The sequence below is a fragment of the Bison bison genome, unplaced genomic scaffold, assembly GCF_000754665.1.
Source record: "Bison bison bison isolate TAMUID 2011002044 unplaced genomic scaffold, Bison_UMD1.0 scf7180017864056, whole genome shotgun sequence".
Taxonomy (NCBI): domain Eukaryota; kingdom Metazoa; phylum Chordata; class Mammalia; order Artiodactyla; family Bovidae; genus Bison; species Bison bison.
In genome coordinates this window covers 1,383,709-1,403,563 of record NW_011494628.1, presented here as the reverse complement: position 1 = coordinate 1,403,563, position 19,855 = coordinate 1,383,709, and the positions used below count along the sequence as shown (strand labels likewise).

The following is a 19,855-nucleotide window of genomic DNA, read 5'->3' as shown; positions in this document are numbered from 1 at the left end:
TCCCTCATTTGCTTCTTCCTTCCTCTCTTCCCACCCCTTCTGCGCTTTTAGTTTCCAAATTGTGGGCCTATCTAAATTAATGAACTCATTTTTTTCCCTCTATATCAAATGCACAGCAAAATGACTGTATTTCTAAACAGGCCAATAGTACCATGTAGACGCACTCTGAGCCTCCCTGGAGCTATGAAAGCACCATGTTAAGCTCATGAGAACAACATGGGGAAATGAGGGAGCCCTTGTCAAGGCAGAAGGCTTTCTTGATCAATGCATGCCTGGTCCCTCTATTCCCCACGTTGAGTGTGTCTCTACGAAGAAGTCAGTGACGAGGATCCATTGTGTGATTAGTATTCCAAGAGGCTGCAGATACAAAATCCTAGACACATTATTTTGTGGGCAAAGCAGATGTTCTGCCTTGAGTTGTAACATAACCAGTGAGCAATAGTTCATGAAATGACCTTTTTTTCAGTTTATTAAAGGGCAAGCATTTCCTGGAAATTCGTGTATTTCACTGAGCTCTAAATCAAGACTGCATCTACCAGGGTCTTTTCACCATCTCTTGCTCTGACATCGACTTTCATGGACCCAGGCACTGAACCCATTATTCCTTCCTTTCACTCAGGAAGCCCTGTGTTAAAATGTATTTCCTAACAGGGACTGTGTGCTGCGGGCTGCAGTTTCAGCGTCTGTCTCTCTGATGTGACAGGGGATTGAGCATGGTGCTGAGTCTGTCTGTGTTCCAAGGCCACAGACAACAACCTTTTTGCTGGTGAGAAAGAGGGACAGTCAAGTGATGCTGGGAGATCAGCTCCAACTGCCCCCAGATGAACCAGTAAGCCCCCTGGCCCTGGTCAGTAGAAGGATCTTGGGATATGCTTTTATTCCTGAGTTGACTTGGTTCTCTGGGTCATGCCTTGACCCTTTCAGGGTGCAGTTTATAACCGGTGCCAATCTGCCTGGAGCTATGAGCAAGCCCAGGTGAACTGTATGTGCCAGGACCAACCTCAGCACTGGCCTTGCCCTCCACCACCTTGTCTTGCTCTTCTCCTCTGCACGTGGCAGGAACAGCTCCTTCTAGCACTGGGTGAGCAGGCATGCTCTGGGGATCTGTCAGGACTTCATGGGGCACTCTAGGGTGGCTCCAGGAGGCAGGAGTGAAAATATCCCAGGGGCTGCTCTGCCCAAAGGTCCCTGGAAAAGTAAATTGGCAAACAGTAAGCATAAGATGGGAGGTACCCTGTCTTCTCTTAACTCTTGCGTAACTCTCTTCCCTTCCCCAGGGGATCTTCCCAACCCAGGGATCGAACCCAGGTCTCCTGCATTGCAGGTGGATTCTTTCTTTACCAGCTGAGCCACCAGGGAAGCCCAAGAATACTGGAGTGGGTAGCCTATCCCTTCTCCAGCGGATCTTCCTGACTCAGAAATCGAAGTGAGGTCTCGTGCATTGCAGGTGGATTATTTACCAACTGAGCTATCAGGGAAGCCCCCGGGCCATAAAAAGACTCAGCAAAAGGTGTCCATAAAAGGAGCTCATCTGCAAACCAGGAAAAGCCCCCTAAGCAGCACCTGACCATGCTGGGACCCTGATCTCAGACTTCCAGTCTCCAGGGTAGCACACACGTGACAAACAAAATTCTGTGGCTTAAGTGGCCCGGTCTATGGCGGTTATTTCATCATGTTAGCCTAATCTGACCAACACCCTAGACCTCAGAGAATTCTCGACCCGATGGAGACTTCAACTGAGGCCCCAGACTGGGACTGAACTGGTGGCCAGGTGGACGGTCCTTACCAATGAACGCCCCGTCCCTGCTCCACAGGCGCACGGTGTGGTCCAGAGAGGATGAGAGCAGAAGCTCTTCTTCTTCTATCAGCTCCAAAGTAATGAGATGAAAGGGCAAGGGAGATGCGCTGAGGCTGCCCCAGCAAGAAACGCTCAACGCGTCAATACCCCATTATTTACAGCTGGAATATAGAAGCCAGGTTCATCTCCTGGATTATTCTCGGTACCATACTCTCCCTGCCTCCTACCATGCCACACCCCCTTCAGATGCCCCAACTCCAGTCCCAAGATAGCAGACAAGATATACTGGAAGCATTTCATGGACTATGGGAACTGATGGGTCTGTGGGAACACTAACGGGTTGGAAGAAACTTCTGACCAGGGTCCAGGCCCCATGGCAGCACTGACTTCTTTTAACTCCAGTGAAAAAAATCTTAAACATACTAAGCATCTACACTTACACTAAAATAGTGGATCAATTCAAGGAAAACAATCATCATTTATAAGAAAAATGACTTCAGATCTCTTCCTTTACTCTGTGTAGGGAACATAAACATCCAGTTCTCACAGCAGCAGAATTATAGCACTGCCCTTGTCTTCTGGTTAATTCAGAAGGCTTCTGAGAGAATCCATTTACTCAAAGCTGGGAAAAGTATTTTGACTCTGTTATACATTCTTAAACTCTAAAATAGATGGTACTCACGATGTCACCATGCTGACATGGGCCCGCCAGAATGTCACATCTAAAGCAGAGGAAAGAACACAGCTGAGTGCGGTGGGAGAGGTCCACCCTGATGGTAGATGCTGGGCAACAGTCACTGCAGGCTGGGGTCGGAGCTGGGTGAACGTCCAGCATGGAGAGAGGCCCACCCTGATGCTAAATGCTGCGCAACAGTCGCTGCAGGCTGGGGTGGGAGATGGGTGAGCGTCCAGCAGGGAGAAGCCCACCCTGATGCTAGATGCTGGGCAACAGCCACTGCAGGCTGGGGTCGGATCTGGATGAGTGTCCAGCAGGGAGAGAGGTACTGGTGTGACAAGTCGCTGGTCTTGCTACATTAATTTGATACAAGTTTATCAAGCATCTACTATGTGCAAGACCCTATGCCAGCTCCAAAGATATATAAAATGGGGCCTGTTCAAGGTCCTCACCCTATAGTTTCCTTTAGCACTTAGGGTTTGGTAAGCCTGCAGGAGTGGGAAAGTAATAAAAAATAATTTTTAATACAGCCTGGTGAAAGCTACGTTCCCAGTACTCAGAGTAAAGACCAATGCAAGGCCAATCACTCTTACTTCTAAATTCCAATTTCTCACACTTAAGCATTTAAACTTCTCCTGTGGTGGAACAGGAAAAAGTGAATAAGGGGAGGTAGGTGAATATTTGCCTCTAAATTGGCTTTACAGAAATATATTTAATGAAATATTATATAGCCATTCAAATATGCTAAGAAAAACCCCTAAATATGCTTATATGTAAAGCTGGCTAAGATACAAAGGAAAAGATGAGTCCTGAAAGTATGTATCGTGGGTGTGTGTGTGTGCTCCTGTATATATTTTATATATATACACATGCATAGAAACTTTCTGGAAGGAAATTGAAATTCATTAATAGTGTTGCTAGGATGCAGAAAAGTCAGGCTGGGTGATGGAGGAGGTCAGAGAAACAACTACTGCTTTTCATTTTATATTCTATCATGCTTCTTGATTTTTTTTTCTAAACATGAGCATTTCTACAACTGTATGAAAGGCCTTTAACACTTTAAACATATTCTGTTATTACCAAAGCATTATATCTCCAGAAAAATTAGAAAAGACATATTTTTAAAAAGAAGATAACCCTGTATGCGAGACAGCAAAAGAGACGCAGATGTATAGAACAGTCTTTTGGACTCTGTGGGAGAGGGAGGAGGGGATGATTTGGGAGAATGGCATGGAAACATGTATATTATCATACGTGAAACGAATCACCAGTCCAAGTTCAATGCATGATACAGGGTGCTCCGGGCTGGTGCACTGGGATGACCCAGAGGGATGATACGGGGAAGGAGGTGGGAGGGGGGTTCAGGATGGGGAACACATGTACACCCATGGTGGATTCATGTCAATGTATGGCAAAACCAATACAATATTGTAAAGTAATTAGCCTCCAATTAAAATAAATAAATTTATATTAAAAAAAAAGAAAAGAAAAGCATAACTAAAACCTCAATGTGGGCTTCCCTTGTGGCTCAGCTGGTAAATAATCTGCCTGTGGGAGACCTGGGTACAATCCCTGGGTTGGGAATATTCCCTGGAGAAGGGAAAAGCTACCCACTCCAGTATTCCTGCCTGGAGAATTCTGTGGACTGTATAGTTCATGGGGTCACAAAGAGTTGAACATGACTGAGTGACTTTCACTTTTCAAAACCTCATGTACAAAGAGGTAAGGATTTGTTACATCCTTGATGTATATTTTTCCAGACTTTCAATCTTCCGTATATGTCTTCGTTTTAACAAGGGTTGCATTATTGTTTTGTGACCTAATTTTTCACTGAACAATTTTGTCACGAATAGTCTCCCTATAAATACATTTTCATATATGGCATCCTTACACAATAACTCAATGATATTTCAATGTGTTATATTCTGTACTATCACATATTTAATTACTCCCCTTACACTGGACAGTTTGGTTCCTCTATTTTCTTCTGCCTCTCTTATAAACAATATGCTGATTCACAACCTTATAACTAAGTCTTTGTTTATGCTTCTTACTCTTTTTTTTTGGCCAAATCCTTAGAGGTAGAATTGCTGGTTCTAAGCTTTAATGCACATTGTCAACTTGCCCTTCGCGCCCTTCTGACAGTATATACCAACTCACCCTCCATCCAAGAGCGTGAGTGCCATTTTCCTCTCACCTTGCCAATATTGAATACTTTCATGAAAATGTTTTTCTCTAGAAAAACATTAAATTTTATTTAATCTAATATTTAACTAAAACTGAAACAATGCTCATCATAACATCTCACGTGGAGAGCTCATGCCTACTCGTGGGAGGCTGCAGCTCCTGTCCCTGCAGGCTGTACTCTTCGATGTCATAGACGTGCACAAAGCCACGCTGGTCAGCCACGTAAGCACAGGCATCTCCCGCTGTCACCACCATGCTGCTGACCCGGGCTTTGTCTCTGGACTGAAGACACGTACACACAGGGATCATTACACACACGCACACAGGGTCCATCAGAGACAGACACACAGATACATGCGCACACACACATAGAGGGCCCATTACATACACACACACGCACACGCACGGAGTCCACCACATATGCACACAGACACACACAGGGTCCATCACAGACAGACAGACACACATGTCCATCAATGGTAAAGCTTACCTGTCAGACAATGGCAAGTGAAATACATTCTCCTTAATGAGAGAGACACTAGTTTTTTGACACAGGCTAGTGTCAAAAATGGCAACCCACGCCAGTATTCTTGCCTGGAGAATCCCATGGATGGAGAAGCCTGGTGAGCTACAGTCCATGGGGTCGCAAAGAGTTGGACATGACTGAGCAAGCGACTTAAGTGTCTAAAAACAAGTCAACCCAAACATAAGGTATGGAACTTATTTCCAACCCACTACCCAACTTACAGGAGTGAAGTTTGCAATGGGACGGGCCCCACCAAACAGCCTCCAGAAGGTGACAGAACCTGGGAGTAGGGAAGCAGAAGGGAGGGCCTTTGGGTGTTGGTGCTTTGCAGTTCTGGAGCTTCTGGTCAGAGTCTGGGAGTCTCTGTTGAGAGGCATCGCAGTCTCAGGACTCTAGGGTGGTGCCTGGGTTGCTTGGCTTAATCTGACCAGCTAAATGATCAATCTGTGTGTATCTGGGGAAGGAGCTCCTCTTGGAGGCTTTGGATTAAATGTCTCAATAGTCTCTCGCTTCTCCACTATTCCAGGCAGCCTTCCTGACAGAGGAGGCTTCCTTGGGCTGTGGAGGTAAGATATGGACATTTGTGCTATGGCAACAATTAATGTGTGTGCATATGTGTGCACACAGGCACTTGTGTGTGTAGGCATATCTTTTAAACACACTGTGGGACTTGCCTAGTCGAAGGAATTCTCCGGGACCTCTTTTGGCCTAACAGTCACAATTCTTGAGTGCTTTGCCGGTGGGTGTTCACAGCAAGCCTGTGCATACCTCTTTGTCTCAGGAGCTCCCTAAATCACAGACTGTGGGATCCTCCTCTTCTCTTAGGGGCGGGGGTCCTGTGCTGCTGACAGGTAAAGCAGAAGCAAGGGATGCCCAGGGTGGAGGGCGCCTGGTGCCAACAGGCCAGAAGCTTCGGGGCTGGGCCAAGGTCAGGCATCGGGAGGAGGCGGTCCCCTTGAGAGTGGCAGCCGAGTGGGGAGGCAGTCTCCTTCTCTAGTGAGGAGACTACAAACAACCGAATGCCCTGGGACCTGGGCTCTTGCAATCAGAATAACACAGGTGGCTGCTTCTAACTTACTGTTTAAAATAAAATTCCTGTGCTTTGGAGCAGGACACTAGCTCACTCCTTACAGTTCACCGAAGCCAGAGGTCCTGTCATCTATGTGACATCACCAAGCTAGTTAGTGGTGGAAGTGGCCTCAGGAAACGTCCTCTACCCCAGGAGTCCCCAGCCTCCGGGATCTAATGCCTGATGGAGCTGATGTAACAATAATAGAAGTAAACTGCACAATAAATCATCCCGAAACCATCTCCTACCTCCCAGTCTATGGAAAAACTGTCTTCAACAAAACTGGTCCCTGGTGCCCAAACAGGCTGGGTATGACTGCATCCCTGCAGGCTGACCCCCATCACATGACTCTCAGCTCTTTTCTCAGGCCTCCCGTGGGTGCTGTGGCAGTCTGCCCCTCCCTGGCTAAATAAACATTTGATGTTTATTTAACCTCACTAAATGACATCCTGTGAACCCTATGTCCCTGCAGGAATCACCAGGGACCTCTGGGGAGGCAGCAGGCAGGGAGACTCGACTGGGAGGAAGCTGCCCTCCCCCAGCTGGAAGGCTAGGCTGAGTCGGCCAGGGAGTGCCTGGCGAGTCCTGAATGCCTGGGAGGTCCTTCCTCTTGGAACCCGGGCCTGCAGTGGCCGCTTCTTAGAGACGAGCCGACGGCCAGTGTGGGCTCCATTCTCACCTCGGGGACCGTTGGCCATCAGCGAAGCAGAGGCTGATTCCAAGTTGGCTGCCCAAGTCTTGAGGAAGGCGAGGCAGGAGACACTTCTGTCTGGGCCTGGAGACAAGGAGAGGGCTTTGGTTGTGCTCCTCACGCAGCTCCCAGCTCTCCTCTCATCCTCTCTGGTGATTGCCCCGGGGCCCCAGAGTCTCAGATCTGCCCCTGGACCTGGGTTGTAGCGGTCGAGGCATACACAAGAGCACAGTTGGCCTCGCTGGTTGAGAAGCAGCCCAGCCTGGCTGGGGGGTAAAGTCAGATGTGAAGGCAATCCAGGGCACCCTGCATTGCCCCAGGACCCTAGGGCTTTTAGAGAGTCAAGGATGGGGAACTTGGTTAGGGCTTGAGGGAGGGGCTGAGAGAGATGGTAGGGCAGTCGGGGGCTTTGCCTGGAGCTCTATGGGTATTTCCTAGGAGGTTCCCACTCTCTAGAATTCCTGGATGGGAATTAGTTGCTGTTCAGTCGCTTAATCATGTCCGACTCTTTGTGGCCCCCATGGGCTGCAGCATACCAGGCTCCTCTGTCCTCCACTGTCTCTCAGGGTGTTGGAATAACTTCTAAACCCACCTCCCTGCTTCCTTACCATCCACTCCTCCTGCTGGACTTGAAGCACCATCAACACAGGGCTCACATTTGTCTTTTTCCCCACTTATCTCCAATGTCTCCAAGAGCTTAGCACATAGAACTCAAAATTTGCTCTTGCATAAAAGTCCTGCAGACCTACTTAGATGCAAACCTCCAAGAACCACAAGAGACACAGCTGTTTGGGTGTTAGGAGATGGGTAGGGAGCTTCTTCATCTCACCTCCTTGCGTCTGTGGGCTCTGGGGTGACTTGCCTTGACTGGAGGTGAAAGGAAAGTTCTCATGTAAACAATGGAGTAGGTGCTGGAGTGAAATAAAGAGCTGCTGCTCCCTTGTCTCGGAGAAGGCAATGGCACCCCACTCCAGTACTCTTGCCTGGAAAATCCCATGGATGGAGGAGCCTGGTAGGCTGCAGTCCATGGGGTCGCTAAGAGTCGGACACAACTGAGCGACTTCACTTTCACTTTTCACTTTCACTTTCGCTTTCACTTTTCACTTTCATGCATTGGAGAAGGAAATGGCAGCCCACTCCAGTGTTCTTGCCTGGAGAATCCCAGGGACGGGGGAGCCTGGTGGGCTGCCGTCTATGGGGTCGCACAGAGTTGGACACGACTGAAGTGACTTAGCAGCAGCAGCTCCCTTGTCTAGCACCATAGGACACCCACGACCCAGGCTAGTCATTGTTCAACAGAGTTTGTTCAGGCCTGACTCTGAGCTCAGCGCTGCATTGTGCATTTGGGAAGCCACAGTGGACGTGGCAGACTCAGGCCCGCCTCGGGTGGACCACGGTCACAAGTCGGATTACCCACCTAGAACACATCCTGTGCCAGGCCTGGAACTAAGCACGTCTCAGCACCACCGTATTCAGCGATCACAACAATCCTAGTTAGACGTAGTCTCTTGATTTTACCAAGCAGTGAGTGTGGTTTAGAAAGAACTGCATTGCCTGAGGTCATACAGCGGAGGGGCTGACATTCAAACCCAGATGTGTTTGTATCCAAAGCCCATGCCCTTGATATTGGGCTCTGTGTTTGTCCTTAGGGGGCTGAGGGATGTCCTTGAGGGACTGAAGGTTGTCCCTGGGGGAGCTAAAGGTTCTCAGAGGCAGATGGAGGGCCACCTACATGGTGTCCTCCCTGCCTGGGACACAGTCAGTGATTGGGCTAAGGATCACCTTACACTCAGGTTATCCAGCTCTTGGGGAATTGACTTCCGGGGTGGCGGGAGGGAACATGATGAGTAGGGGGAGGGACAGCAAGGATAACCCCCCTAACTTGCCCACTTCGTCTTGGGTGGGGGGCTGCAGAGTCCTGGGAAATGGGCATATGTACAGCCTCCCCACTTAACCATGTGTGGGCTCGGGGAGCGTTTCACTTCCCTAAACCTGTTTTCTTCACCTGTGATAGGGAGACAATACTTCCTGTTTCACAGAGTTTCAGTGAAGATTAAATTAGAGACTCTATGGGAATTGTGCTCCATGGCTTTGCAGTGGAGGCTGAATGGAGATACTGAACCTAAGGTACTCAGAACACAGGGACATTCAGCAAATGGTAACGGTTATAATGGCTGTTAGTTAAGTCTCTAGCCTCAGTTTCCTCATCTGTGAAAATGGGTCTAAGAACACCTATCTCTCTGGATCAATGTGAGCACTAAGTGAGATAAAACATTAAAAGCACTCAGGAAAATGACATATAAAATCAAACATGTCATTTATGTAATTATTAACATATTGTTATTATGTTCATTATAATTCTATTATTAAACACTATTTAAATATTATTTTATTAAAATTACATTAAATGTTGTTTCGTTATAATAAATATTATTACTTACAAATGAAGTAAATATTATTAGTTTCCCTAAGTAAGAAACCTTAGTCTCTTAGAACAAATAAATGAATTCCTCAGAGAAGCAGGATACAAAGTCAACACACAAAAAATCAGTTGCATTTGTGTACATGACCAAGGAATAATCTGAAAAGTAAATAAGGAAAAAAAATCCATTTTCAACAGCATTAAGAATAACACACTTAGGAATTTACCTAGGAGGTGAAATACTTGTATAATGAAAACTACAAGACACTGTTGAAAGAAATTAAGACATAAATAAATGGAGACACATCCCACATTCATAAATTGGAAGAAAATATTGTTAAAATGAGAGTACGACACCAAATGATCTACAGATTCAGTGCAATTTCTATCAAATCCCAAAGACGCTTTTGGCAGAAATAGAAAAACTCATTTTAAAATTTACATGGAATTTCAAGGGACCTCCAAATAGCCAAAACGATCTTGAAAAAGAAGAATAAAACTGGGGGCTCTCATACTTCCTGATTTCAAAACTGACTGTACAAAACGTACAGTCATCAAAACAGGGTGGTACTGGTATACAGACAGATGGTAGAAAAATGGAATAGAACAGACAGCCCCAAAATAACCCCCATGTTTTTGGTCAAATGATTTTTGACAAGGGTGTCAAGATCCTTTTCAGTGGAGGAAGGACAGTCTTTTCACTAATGGTGCCAAGAAAACTGGATATCCACCTGCAAAATAATAAGTCTGGACCCTTATCTAATGCCCTGTGTGAAAATTAGCTCAAAATGGATGAAGGACATAAAGGGAAGACCTACAACAAGATAATTCTTAGAAGAAAACAAAGGAGAAAAGCCTCATGACATTGAACATGGCAATAATTTTTTGGATATGACACCAAAAACCATAGGTAACAAAAGAAAAATATAGACAGAGTGGACTTCATGAAAACTGATCTTTTTCTGCATCAAAAGACACCATCTGTAGAGTAAAAAGACAGCCTGCAGAATGGGAGAGAATATCTGCAGATCATTTGTCTGGTGATGAACTAATATTCTTAGAAGAAGACTTCTAAGAAGCAACGACAAGAAAATCAGATTCAAAAATGGGCAGGGGGTGGTTTCCCTGGTGGTCTGCTGATTAAGAATTTGCCTTGCAATGCAGGGGACGTGGGTTCAAGCCCTGGTTGGAGAACTAAGATCCCACGTGCCTTGGAGCAACTAAGCCAGCACACGCTGTAAATACTGAAGTCTGTGCACTCTGGAGCCCGTCTGCCACAACTAGAGAGTCTGTGTGCCGCAATGAAAGATCATGCATGACAAAACTAAGACCCAAAGCGGCCAAATAAATTAAATATATATTTTTTTAAAAGGGCAAAAAAACTTGAACAGACATCTTTCCAAAAAAAGATATAAAATAGCCATAAACAGGTGAAAGGACGAGACCACAATGAGATGCCACCCCACATCCATTAGGATGACTATTATCGAAGAAACAGAAAACAAGTGTTGGTCAGGATGTGGAGAAATTGGAGCCCTGTACACTGTGGGTGGGAATGTGGAACGGCAGGGCCAGTGTGGGGAAACAGTGTGGTGGTTCCTCAGAATATCAAAATAGAATTACCATGTGATCCAGCAGTTCAGTTTCAAGTTTTCCGCCTGCAATGCCGGAGACCTGGGTTTGATCCCTGGGTGGGAAGATCCCCTGGAAAAGGGAACAGCTAGCTACCCGCTACAGTATTCTGGTCTGGAGAATTCCATGGACTGTATAGTTCATGGGGTCGCAAAGAGTCGGACATGACTGAGCATCTTTCACTTTCACTTCACTTTTTCCCCAGCAATTCTACTTCAGGGTATATACCCCAGAAAACTGAAAGCAGAATCTTGAAGAGATATTTGTACAACTATATTCACAGCAATGTTATTCACAATAGCTAAAATGTAGAAGCGACCCAACTATCCATCAATGGATGAATGGACAAGCAAACTGTGGCATATATAAATGGTGGAATATTATTTAGTCTTAAAAAGCAAGGAAACAGCAATATGCTACAACATGGATGAACTTTGAGGTCATTATGCTAAGGAAAATAAGCCAGTAACAAAAAGACAAATACTGTATGATTCTATTTCCATGAGTAATCAAAATCATAAAGACAGAAAGTATAACAGTAGCTGCCAGGGGTTGAAGAGAAGGGAGAAGGGAGAGGCATTATTTGATAGATAAAGACCTTTAGTTTCAAGAAAATTTATGGGGAAGGATGGAGAGTATGATTGCATGACAATATGAATGTTTTTAAAACCATTGAACTGTACACTTAAAAATAGTTAAGATGGTATATATTGTATTATGTATATTCTTCGTGTGTGCTCAGTCACTTCAGTTGTGTCCAACTGTTTGTGACCCCATGGACTATAGCCTGCCAGGCTCGTCGGGCAGGGATTCTCCAGGCAAGAATACTGGAGTGGGTTGCCAGGCCCTCTTTCAGGGGATCTTACGCATGTCTCTTAAATCTCCTGCATTGGTAGGCAGGTTCCTTACCACTAACACCACTTAGGAAGCCCACGTGTATTCTGCTACAATAAGAAAAAGAGAAGAAAAAGCCTTCCAGAGAGCTCACAAATTTCCTGGATTTTAGCCTGGTTGAAATCTCTTGCTCTCTCTCTTTCACTCTCAAATTCTTTCTCTTTGATGTGGGAGAAGACATAACAGTTCTCAATATGCATAAGGGAGAATGAAGCTAAAATGTAGAAAAGTTGGCAGAAAGAATGTATTTTCAGCTCATCAGCTTTGCTCACACAATTGCCTTTCTCTCTTAGCTCCCCTTTCCACTGAGAATGACTTCAGAAGACTTGTCCAGATGGTTTTCCAAATAAGACGGCAGTCTCTTAACCAACCCCATGTGAAAAGGACCACCGTGCTTTGTTTTGACCTTCAGGCCGAGCCAGTGCTGCTCTTTTCTGGAAGGCCACAGGAACTTTCACATCCTTCCACCTAATTTGTGCATTTTTTTGCACTGTTGAAATGTGAATAATTAGGAACTAGGGCTGGCTTTTGCATTTTTGGAGAGAAGAGGAGTTTTTCAAAAACCAATGGCCACATAACTTGAAGCAATAAATGTTGCTGCAAAGAGGGTTTTAAATTAGAACTGCTGGCTGAAAGGTCAACATTGCATTCTTGGCCAGTGACTTAATTCTCAATTTAATGCAATGAAAATAAACCTTTAGAAGGAAATGCCACCACTTTTTCCCCAAAGATTTTTTAAACTCTTAGGCACTCTCAGAAACAGCTTCACAGAAGGGTCTTTTTTTTTTATATGCAGCAAAGGGGCTAGAAATAGACAGGATCATAAATCTACAGGTAAGAATTTCTTTTTAATCTCACGGCGTCCAAAGGTTTCGGTTTCTAACCACTGCCCTCCGGAGCGCCTCTCAAGCACAGCAGGCTGACTGCATCGCTTTATCCTCATTTAACCTGTTGAGCATCACATCTTGTGCCTGAATTTAGACTGTGAGTCCCTCGGTGTGTACAGCACCAGGTCTCACATCTCTCTCTAGCCTCTGGTACACAACTCCCATGGGCTCCCTTGTGAGCCGTGGGAGCGGCTCACACATATTTTCTGATCCAAGGAGTCACTGGAGATTTTCCTTGGCTACTAAGTCATCACATGTCTAAAGCAGGGATCGTAGTCTGAGGGTCATGGCTCTCTAAGGGTGGGCTGGTTTGGCTTCTGGAGATGCAGGAACTCCCCAGTTTTATGCAAAAATTCCCAGCACTTCTGTCTGTGTGTGTCCCCTGCTGGGGCCCATGGGTGTGAGGAGTGGGACCTCTGGCTGTTGGCTGATGAGCATCTGCAGATGGCCACTTCGGAAGGATGAAGCTGGACTCTGGACATGGGGATACAGCAGTGGTAAGAAGCTGCCTGTGTGGCTCTGGGTTCCTGCCACTTTTACAGTCCAGCAGCACCAGCAATGGAACTGATAGATAAGTGGATCTCCCCATGTGTGTTTTCCACATGGCTCAGGACTCCTGGGGAGAGAGGGTTGCGATTATCAGCCCAAGACCTAGCACTAGGCCTGGCACATAGCAGGAACTTGTCTGTATTCTTTGAATGAATAAGTGAGTGAATGGACCCGTGATCACATTAGCAGACAACAAAGAGAGAGCCTTGAAGAACTAGGACCAGTGCAGAAGAATTGGGAAGAGTGCAGTGGGACAGTGGGGAGTTTTGTAGTATACAAGTAATGGGGCTTCTCAGATGGCGCTAGTGGGAAAGAACCTACCTGCCAATGCAGGAGACATAAGAGACGCCCATTCGATCCCTGGGTTGGGAAGATCTGGAGGAGGGCATGGCAACCCACTCCAGTATTCTTGCCTGAAGAATCCCATGGACAGAGGTGATTGGTGGGCTACCGTCCACGGGGTCACAAAGAGTCGGACACGACTGAAGCACACAAACACGTAATTGACTTACAATGCTATGTTAGTTTCAGGTGTGTGTGAGATGGGCTCTGAGGGACAGGTGCCTGGGGATGTGTACTGAGCTAGCTGAACTCTCAAGCTCCTCCCCACCGCTCCTGCCTTCCCCAGCTCTGAAAATCTCCATCTCACAAGTTAAGACCTGAAACCAGGCCACTCCCTTATAACTGGGAAGCATTCCAGAGATGAGCTCCCTTTAGACAACTTTCCAGGAGCCTGAGCCTGCCAGGTCCATGCAGAGTGGCCATGGAGGCCAACCCTACCTTCCCTATCTTCTGTGCCATCAGAGGAGCTAGGGGAATTCAGCTTGCAGAACACATGGCCTGAGATGACATTCCAGATGATAATCCCCCCATCATAACTGGAAGTGGCGAGGAGAGAAGGTGGACAATGAGCCACACAGAGGATGCCTTCCTTGTGCCCATGGTTCTAGGAAAGAGAGAAGGGGACAGAGTGAGAAACCCAATCCCCAGTCACCCACAGCTCACTTGCCTGCATTTGACGCCTGGACAGAGGAGGAAGAGGCGCTCCTCCTGCGGTTACCCCTGGAACCTGGTGGTCCAGCCCACATCAGCCAGAGAGGAGCTGCATCCTCCTGTGTCAGTTTCATCACCTTCCCCAGGGAAGTGCTACATCTATCAGCTTCCTTACCACCCCCAGTGCTAGCAAGGAGGCTCTTTGCAAGGAGCCCTCTTTGGGGCTGACGTTGATGGAAACGTGACAATGGAACCCAAGCCCTGGCCAAGGGGGTCTGGCCTCCCATGAGCCCCAGGTCTAAATTCCAGGGTGTGGAGTTCCTCAGCTCAGTTCCTCCAGGGCTCCCCTCTGCCCCCCAGTGTGGCCTACAAGTGCCCTTAGGAACTGGAATTATCTACTCTCCTTGAAAGGAGGATTTGGGTATCTGCGTGCTTAAGAAAGACAAGAAACACAACAAAAATGTTTTTGTTTTTCAGACCAGAGCTGCAGAGCTCCAAGAGTGCCTGACTATTCTCCAGCTGAAGGTTGAAAGTTAAAACTTTCTCCCTGGGCTGCAGTTCCCCTGTGAAGACAACTTCTCCTGGGGCTGTAAATGATATTCTTTCTCCCTTGTCTTCATGTGCTTCCTGCAGAGTGTCCCTTGAGGACCTGTCTGTTATCGGCTAAGATGTTCCTTCTGCCTGAAAGCAGCTGGGAAGGTGATGGGAAGGACACATGGAGAGAAAGTCAATGACTTTCTCCTCCCGACAGTCTGCTTCCAAATCTCACCTCCTTCTCAGGTCTGTGAGCACTGGTGTCTGGAGATTCTCCCTCCACGGTCCCCACTACTTGTGGAATGCAGTTTCATGCCTTGGATGGCTTTCAGACTCTGGTTTAACTTCCAGCTTCATTTCCCTCCTGTACCTGAATCTCCAGCCCCTCAGACTATTCATAGTCCTTCCAGACAACATGCTTCTCCTGCATCCAGACAGGCCTCTCCCCATCTCCCCCATCCAGACTGCCTTTTCCTACTTGGCCTCCCAGAAAAATCCTAGTAATATTTTAATATCCTCCATGATGTTAAAGCAAAATTGGTAGTTCCCATCTCTGGGTTTCTCTAGTATTTCATACATTATTACATCATCTGTCACATCGTATAATGATTACTTCCTTAGTTTATCTCCTTTCCAGTCTGTGAGACCCTGGGCTGGGAATCACACTTAATTCATGTTTGTATCCTGTGTGCCTACCCACAAAGGACGGCACTATATCCGTGCTTGATAAGTAGGGGTTGAAAGAACTGATAACTGAATGAATAAATATTTGGATGAACTAATACTTCCCTGACTCCTGCATGATTTCTGCCCTTACAGTGGCTGTGGCTTTCCTAGGGACATTTTATGCAAACTCTGTTCTTTCACTTAATAATCACTCACCTGCAAACTTCATAAAGGCAGGGACCATGTGACGACCACTTTGCTCATCATTGCAATCTCAGTGACCAGCACAGGCTGGGCACATGTTTGACACATGTTGGTTGAATGAAAGCCTATTAATATAAGCTAGGCACTGAGCTACATCCTGGGAATACAATGGAGAAAGCAGATGAGGTCTGTCTTCATGACTTTGTATTCTAGTGACTTGTGGCTTTTGGAATATTTGCAGGGCATAAGGTGGGGTTGGCTGATGGGAAGTGCTTGTGCACAGTGACCTTCCTTTCTTAATACTTGTCTTAGTGGCTTGACATCCAGACATTTTGTTAAATTTATTTTTGATTGGAGGATAACTGTTTTACAATGTTGTATCCATCTTTGCTGTACTACAACAATGTGAATCCAGACAGTTTTGAGGGAGATCATTTGGCTCTGGGAAGCTGCAGAAGGTTGGGGGCAGTTTAAGTGCTAATAAGAATTATAAGACGTTCCCTGGTTCTGGGCCCCTAACAAGCCATGGGGCAGCAGGAACGTCATTGCTTAGGTTCCCTGGCCACCCAAGGATGGCATGGTGAATGCTTGTGGTTTTGCACTGGAGCAGAAGCAGGAAGTGGATGCTTCCTTGAAGAAAGTCATCCCCAGCAGGTCCTGGCCTGCCACTCTTGCACAATAGGACTCCAGGCTGAATTCAAGTAGAGCTGTGCAGACTTGCTCCTGGGCCTCATGCCCCAAACAGCAAAGGCCATCCCTCCTGTGGAGCAGAAGCAGCTGCTTGGAGCTCAGGGCTCCTGGCTCTACCTGGACCCAATCACGAGTCCCACCACACCGGAGGCTCTTGAGATGCTGTGACCACCCTGGGCAGGCCCAGAGGACTCAGGGTGAGCCTCTGGAGGGAATGACATCCCCATCAAGTGCCACTGTTTGGGTTTAGAGTCGGACAGTGGACCAGGGCTCTCCAAGTCATCTTGCCAGTGTGGCTGTGGCTTCCGGAAGTGATGAAAGCCACACGGTGTGTCCTGCATCCAAAGCCAAATAGGAGACGACCAGCAATAAAATGAGCTGCCAACACACTCACAGCTTCAGAGAGAGGTGCTGGCACATTTTACAACCCTACCCCTCACTCCACCAGTGATGTAGATTTTTGAAATGTCAAAGCAAATTCCCCTAGTGCTAGTGGGAATAAAAAGCAATCCACTCCTGACGTTTGGGTGATTGCATTTCAGCAAATCATATGCCAACTGACAAGCTCTCCTTGGATGGTCTGCATAGCTTCACCTCCATAATAAGACCCATAGCTATTGCATGAGCTAAAACAAAAGCCATCAGCCCAGGAATCTATAATACCAAAGGGCGAATTCAATGCCAAGACCTCTCAGGTAGTCATGTTGCAGATCATCTGAGGATGCTGGGCTTAGGCTGTTAAATACAGCATACTTTCAAATGAATAAAGAACTTATAATGTTTAAAGACTTTGGAAATTCAGGACCATCAACATAGCAAGCAAGGGAAATAAAATGCCACAGGTAGATTTAAAATGCAGTTTTAAGTCAGAATTTTCATCTTCCCCTGTCTCTTAATTCCCTTTCCCAACTGTAAGTCATAAAAAAGAATTTTTTTTCCCACAGAGATGCTTGGAGATGGCATTTATTTCCTCTTCTCATTTAGAGATGGACTGGGGCACAAAGAAAGAAATGATAACCCCCTCCAGCATTCTTGCCTGGAGAATTCCATGGACAGAGGAGCCTGGCAGGATACAGTCCATGGGGTTGCAAAGAGTCAGACACGATTGACTTACTAACACTTTCACAGGGAATAAAGACAAGATGGGAGAGAGAAGGAAGAATTTAAAGAGCCAGAGAGTTGACAGTCTGGTTAACCTTCAGTTAGGGGTGAGGGTATCAGAGATGAAGCTGGAAGCCCCTGCAGGGAGAGGGGAGCACAGCCACCTGCACAGAGGGTGAGGAGACCCGCAGGGTGCGAGGAGCTGCAGCTGTGGGGGCTAGCCTGGTTTGGATCCCCGGAGATGCCCTCTCTGCTCCCAAGAGCTTTTATACCCAGGACTTTGTGATATCGTGATTTATAATAAGAACTATCTGTTTGGGCTTTGTCCACATTCTGGCACAGAGTTGCTAAAACCTTGCAGTTTCTTGAGTGATGAGACCAGCGAGGCTCCTTGCCCTTTCCCATACCTCACTGTCTGATCTCTTTCATCTGACTGTCCCAGAGTTATATCCGTTTGTAGTAAAATGATAATCCATTAAACAAAGTATTTCTCTAAATTCTGTGTGATGCTCGAGAAAACGAAAATAATCCAAGGAGAGGGTTGTTGGACCTTCTAGTCTATAGGCAGTTGGACAGGACTTGCAGACGGTGTCTGAAGTGGAGGGGCGGGAGTCTTGTGTCTTGGAAGAGGGAACTCTGCCCCATGGAAGCCGATGCTCTCCCCAGGCAGACAGGGTCAGAACTGTAGGGTACCAGCTGGTGTTGGAGAATGGCTTGCTGGGAAAACCCCCACACGTAGAACTGGATGTGGTGTCATACTTCTTCCCATAAAAAAGAACTAAAGAAACCGAAGGAGAAAAACTCAAGTTTTTTAAAGGGAAGAAGGGAGGAAAAATGGGGAGAAAAAGGGGAGAGAAGGAAGGAGGAAACACTTTTTTTCTGTATCACTGCTTGGCTTATAAAGAATTTCTCCAAAATCTGTTTTTAGAGAGAAAAGATTCAGCAGGGGGTGGGGGTGGGGAGATGCATATCGGTTTGAAGCAGGGTTTTGAAAACATCATAATTCTGTACATTTCACTTACAAAGTACACATCTATTCTTCTCTCCCATCCAACTGCTCTGATACACCTAGAACAATAACAGATGGCTATATTTTGATACTTAAGCTTATCATTTGCTTAATTTTTGCATGGAATCAGCACTGTGGCTTGATTTTGCCATGTTCATGTGACAAATGAGGAGAGCAAGAAAGTCACCTCTTCTGTTTTTTTATGAAGAGCAAGATAAAACATGATTTGGTAAATGAGGGTCAGTTTTTTAACTGGCTCCTAAAGGATTAGGAACAGAAACAGGATACTCTGTTGTTCCCAAGGTCTGTTCCATGAGCAGCTGCCTTTCTGAGGATTACTCGGTCCCGAGAGCCTGGCTGAACCATGGAGGCAAGGACGCAAATAGAAATGGATCAAGTACTGCTTTTTAACACTTTCATGTTCAGGAGGGAATTTATTGGATTTTTATTCTTTGACTTATGGCTGCTGAATTTAGCTACTCTAGTTTGTGATTTATTCCTTGATAAAGCATTTGGTGGAAGACGCACTGTTTCCTATCTCTACCTCTAGACTATTATCAAAATGTGAAGAGAATTGTTTCCAATATTCTGGAAGAGACAAGTTGCCTAAATTGCCATCAGGGAGCAACCACAGTTTGGGGAATTCTTTGACACATTTCCTTCTGGAAAATTCCCTTTACTATCTTTAGTATCCTTCCCTAGGACAAAGTTTGTGTCAAAAAGGATACCCAACCAAATATTCAAAGTTGTCTCTCTTATATTCAAGCTGAATGTAACTCACTTATTTTGGTTCACTTCCAAGTAGGTGCAATCACAGACTTTACCTTGGTCTCCATCTAGAAAGATAATATTATCAACTAAGAATCCAAGTACATAAGAGTATAAATGAAGTCCAAGTAAATAAGATAAAAATTTTTTTCTATATTAGCTCTTGAATCAATTTACACATGTTGGCTCAATCCAAATGATGACTGGGGAAACTTCAACACTTACTTTCTGGTTTTCAGACCACAGTTAGGTGTCTGCAGGGAGCCGGCGGGAGGACCTCCACCCGTGGCAAAGGTCATGAGGAAGGAGGCTCGACATACGCAAAGGCGGGATCGAGCCTCAGGAGTCCCCCTGGAAATTCTCGAGCATCTACCCCCATAACCAGAGCCTGCCTACTTTACTACTTTGTGCTCTCACCTACACCTCTGACTTTATGGGGGGCTGTCCCCCACCACCTCTTTCGAAGAAGGAGTTAACTTAGAGCTCCAGTTAATTCCTGGGCGTGATAGGAGTGTTTCAACCTACAAACTCCTCTGAAGGTTCTCTAGCCTGCCTGACA

At 46.1% G+C, this 19,855-nt stretch overlaps 1 protein-coding gene across 1 annotated transcript in view; it reads right to left on the bottom strand.

The window, feature by feature from the left end:
- Positions 1 to 904: 904 nt before the first annotated feature.
- LOC104985672 (WD repeat-containing protein 49-like) overlaps positions 905 to 19,855 on the bottom strand; it is a 36,093-nt gene continuing 17,142 nt past the window's right edge. The window contains 10 exon segments of the mRNA XM_010835939.1: positions 905 to 1,188; positions 1,787 to 1,876; positions 2,482 to 2,520; positions 4,802 to 4,943; positions 5,409 to 5,467; positions 6,936 to 7,031; positions 14,112 to 14,278; positions 16,695 to 16,753; positions 18,542 to 18,587; positions 19,310 to 19,364. Of these exon segments, the coding sequence (XP_010834241.1) occupies positions 905 to 1,188; positions 1,787 to 1,876; positions 2,482 to 2,520; positions 4,802 to 4,943; positions 5,409 to 5,467; positions 6,936 to 7,031; positions 14,112 to 14,278; positions 16,695 to 16,753; positions 18,542 to 18,587; positions 19,310 to 19,364 (1,037 nt within the window).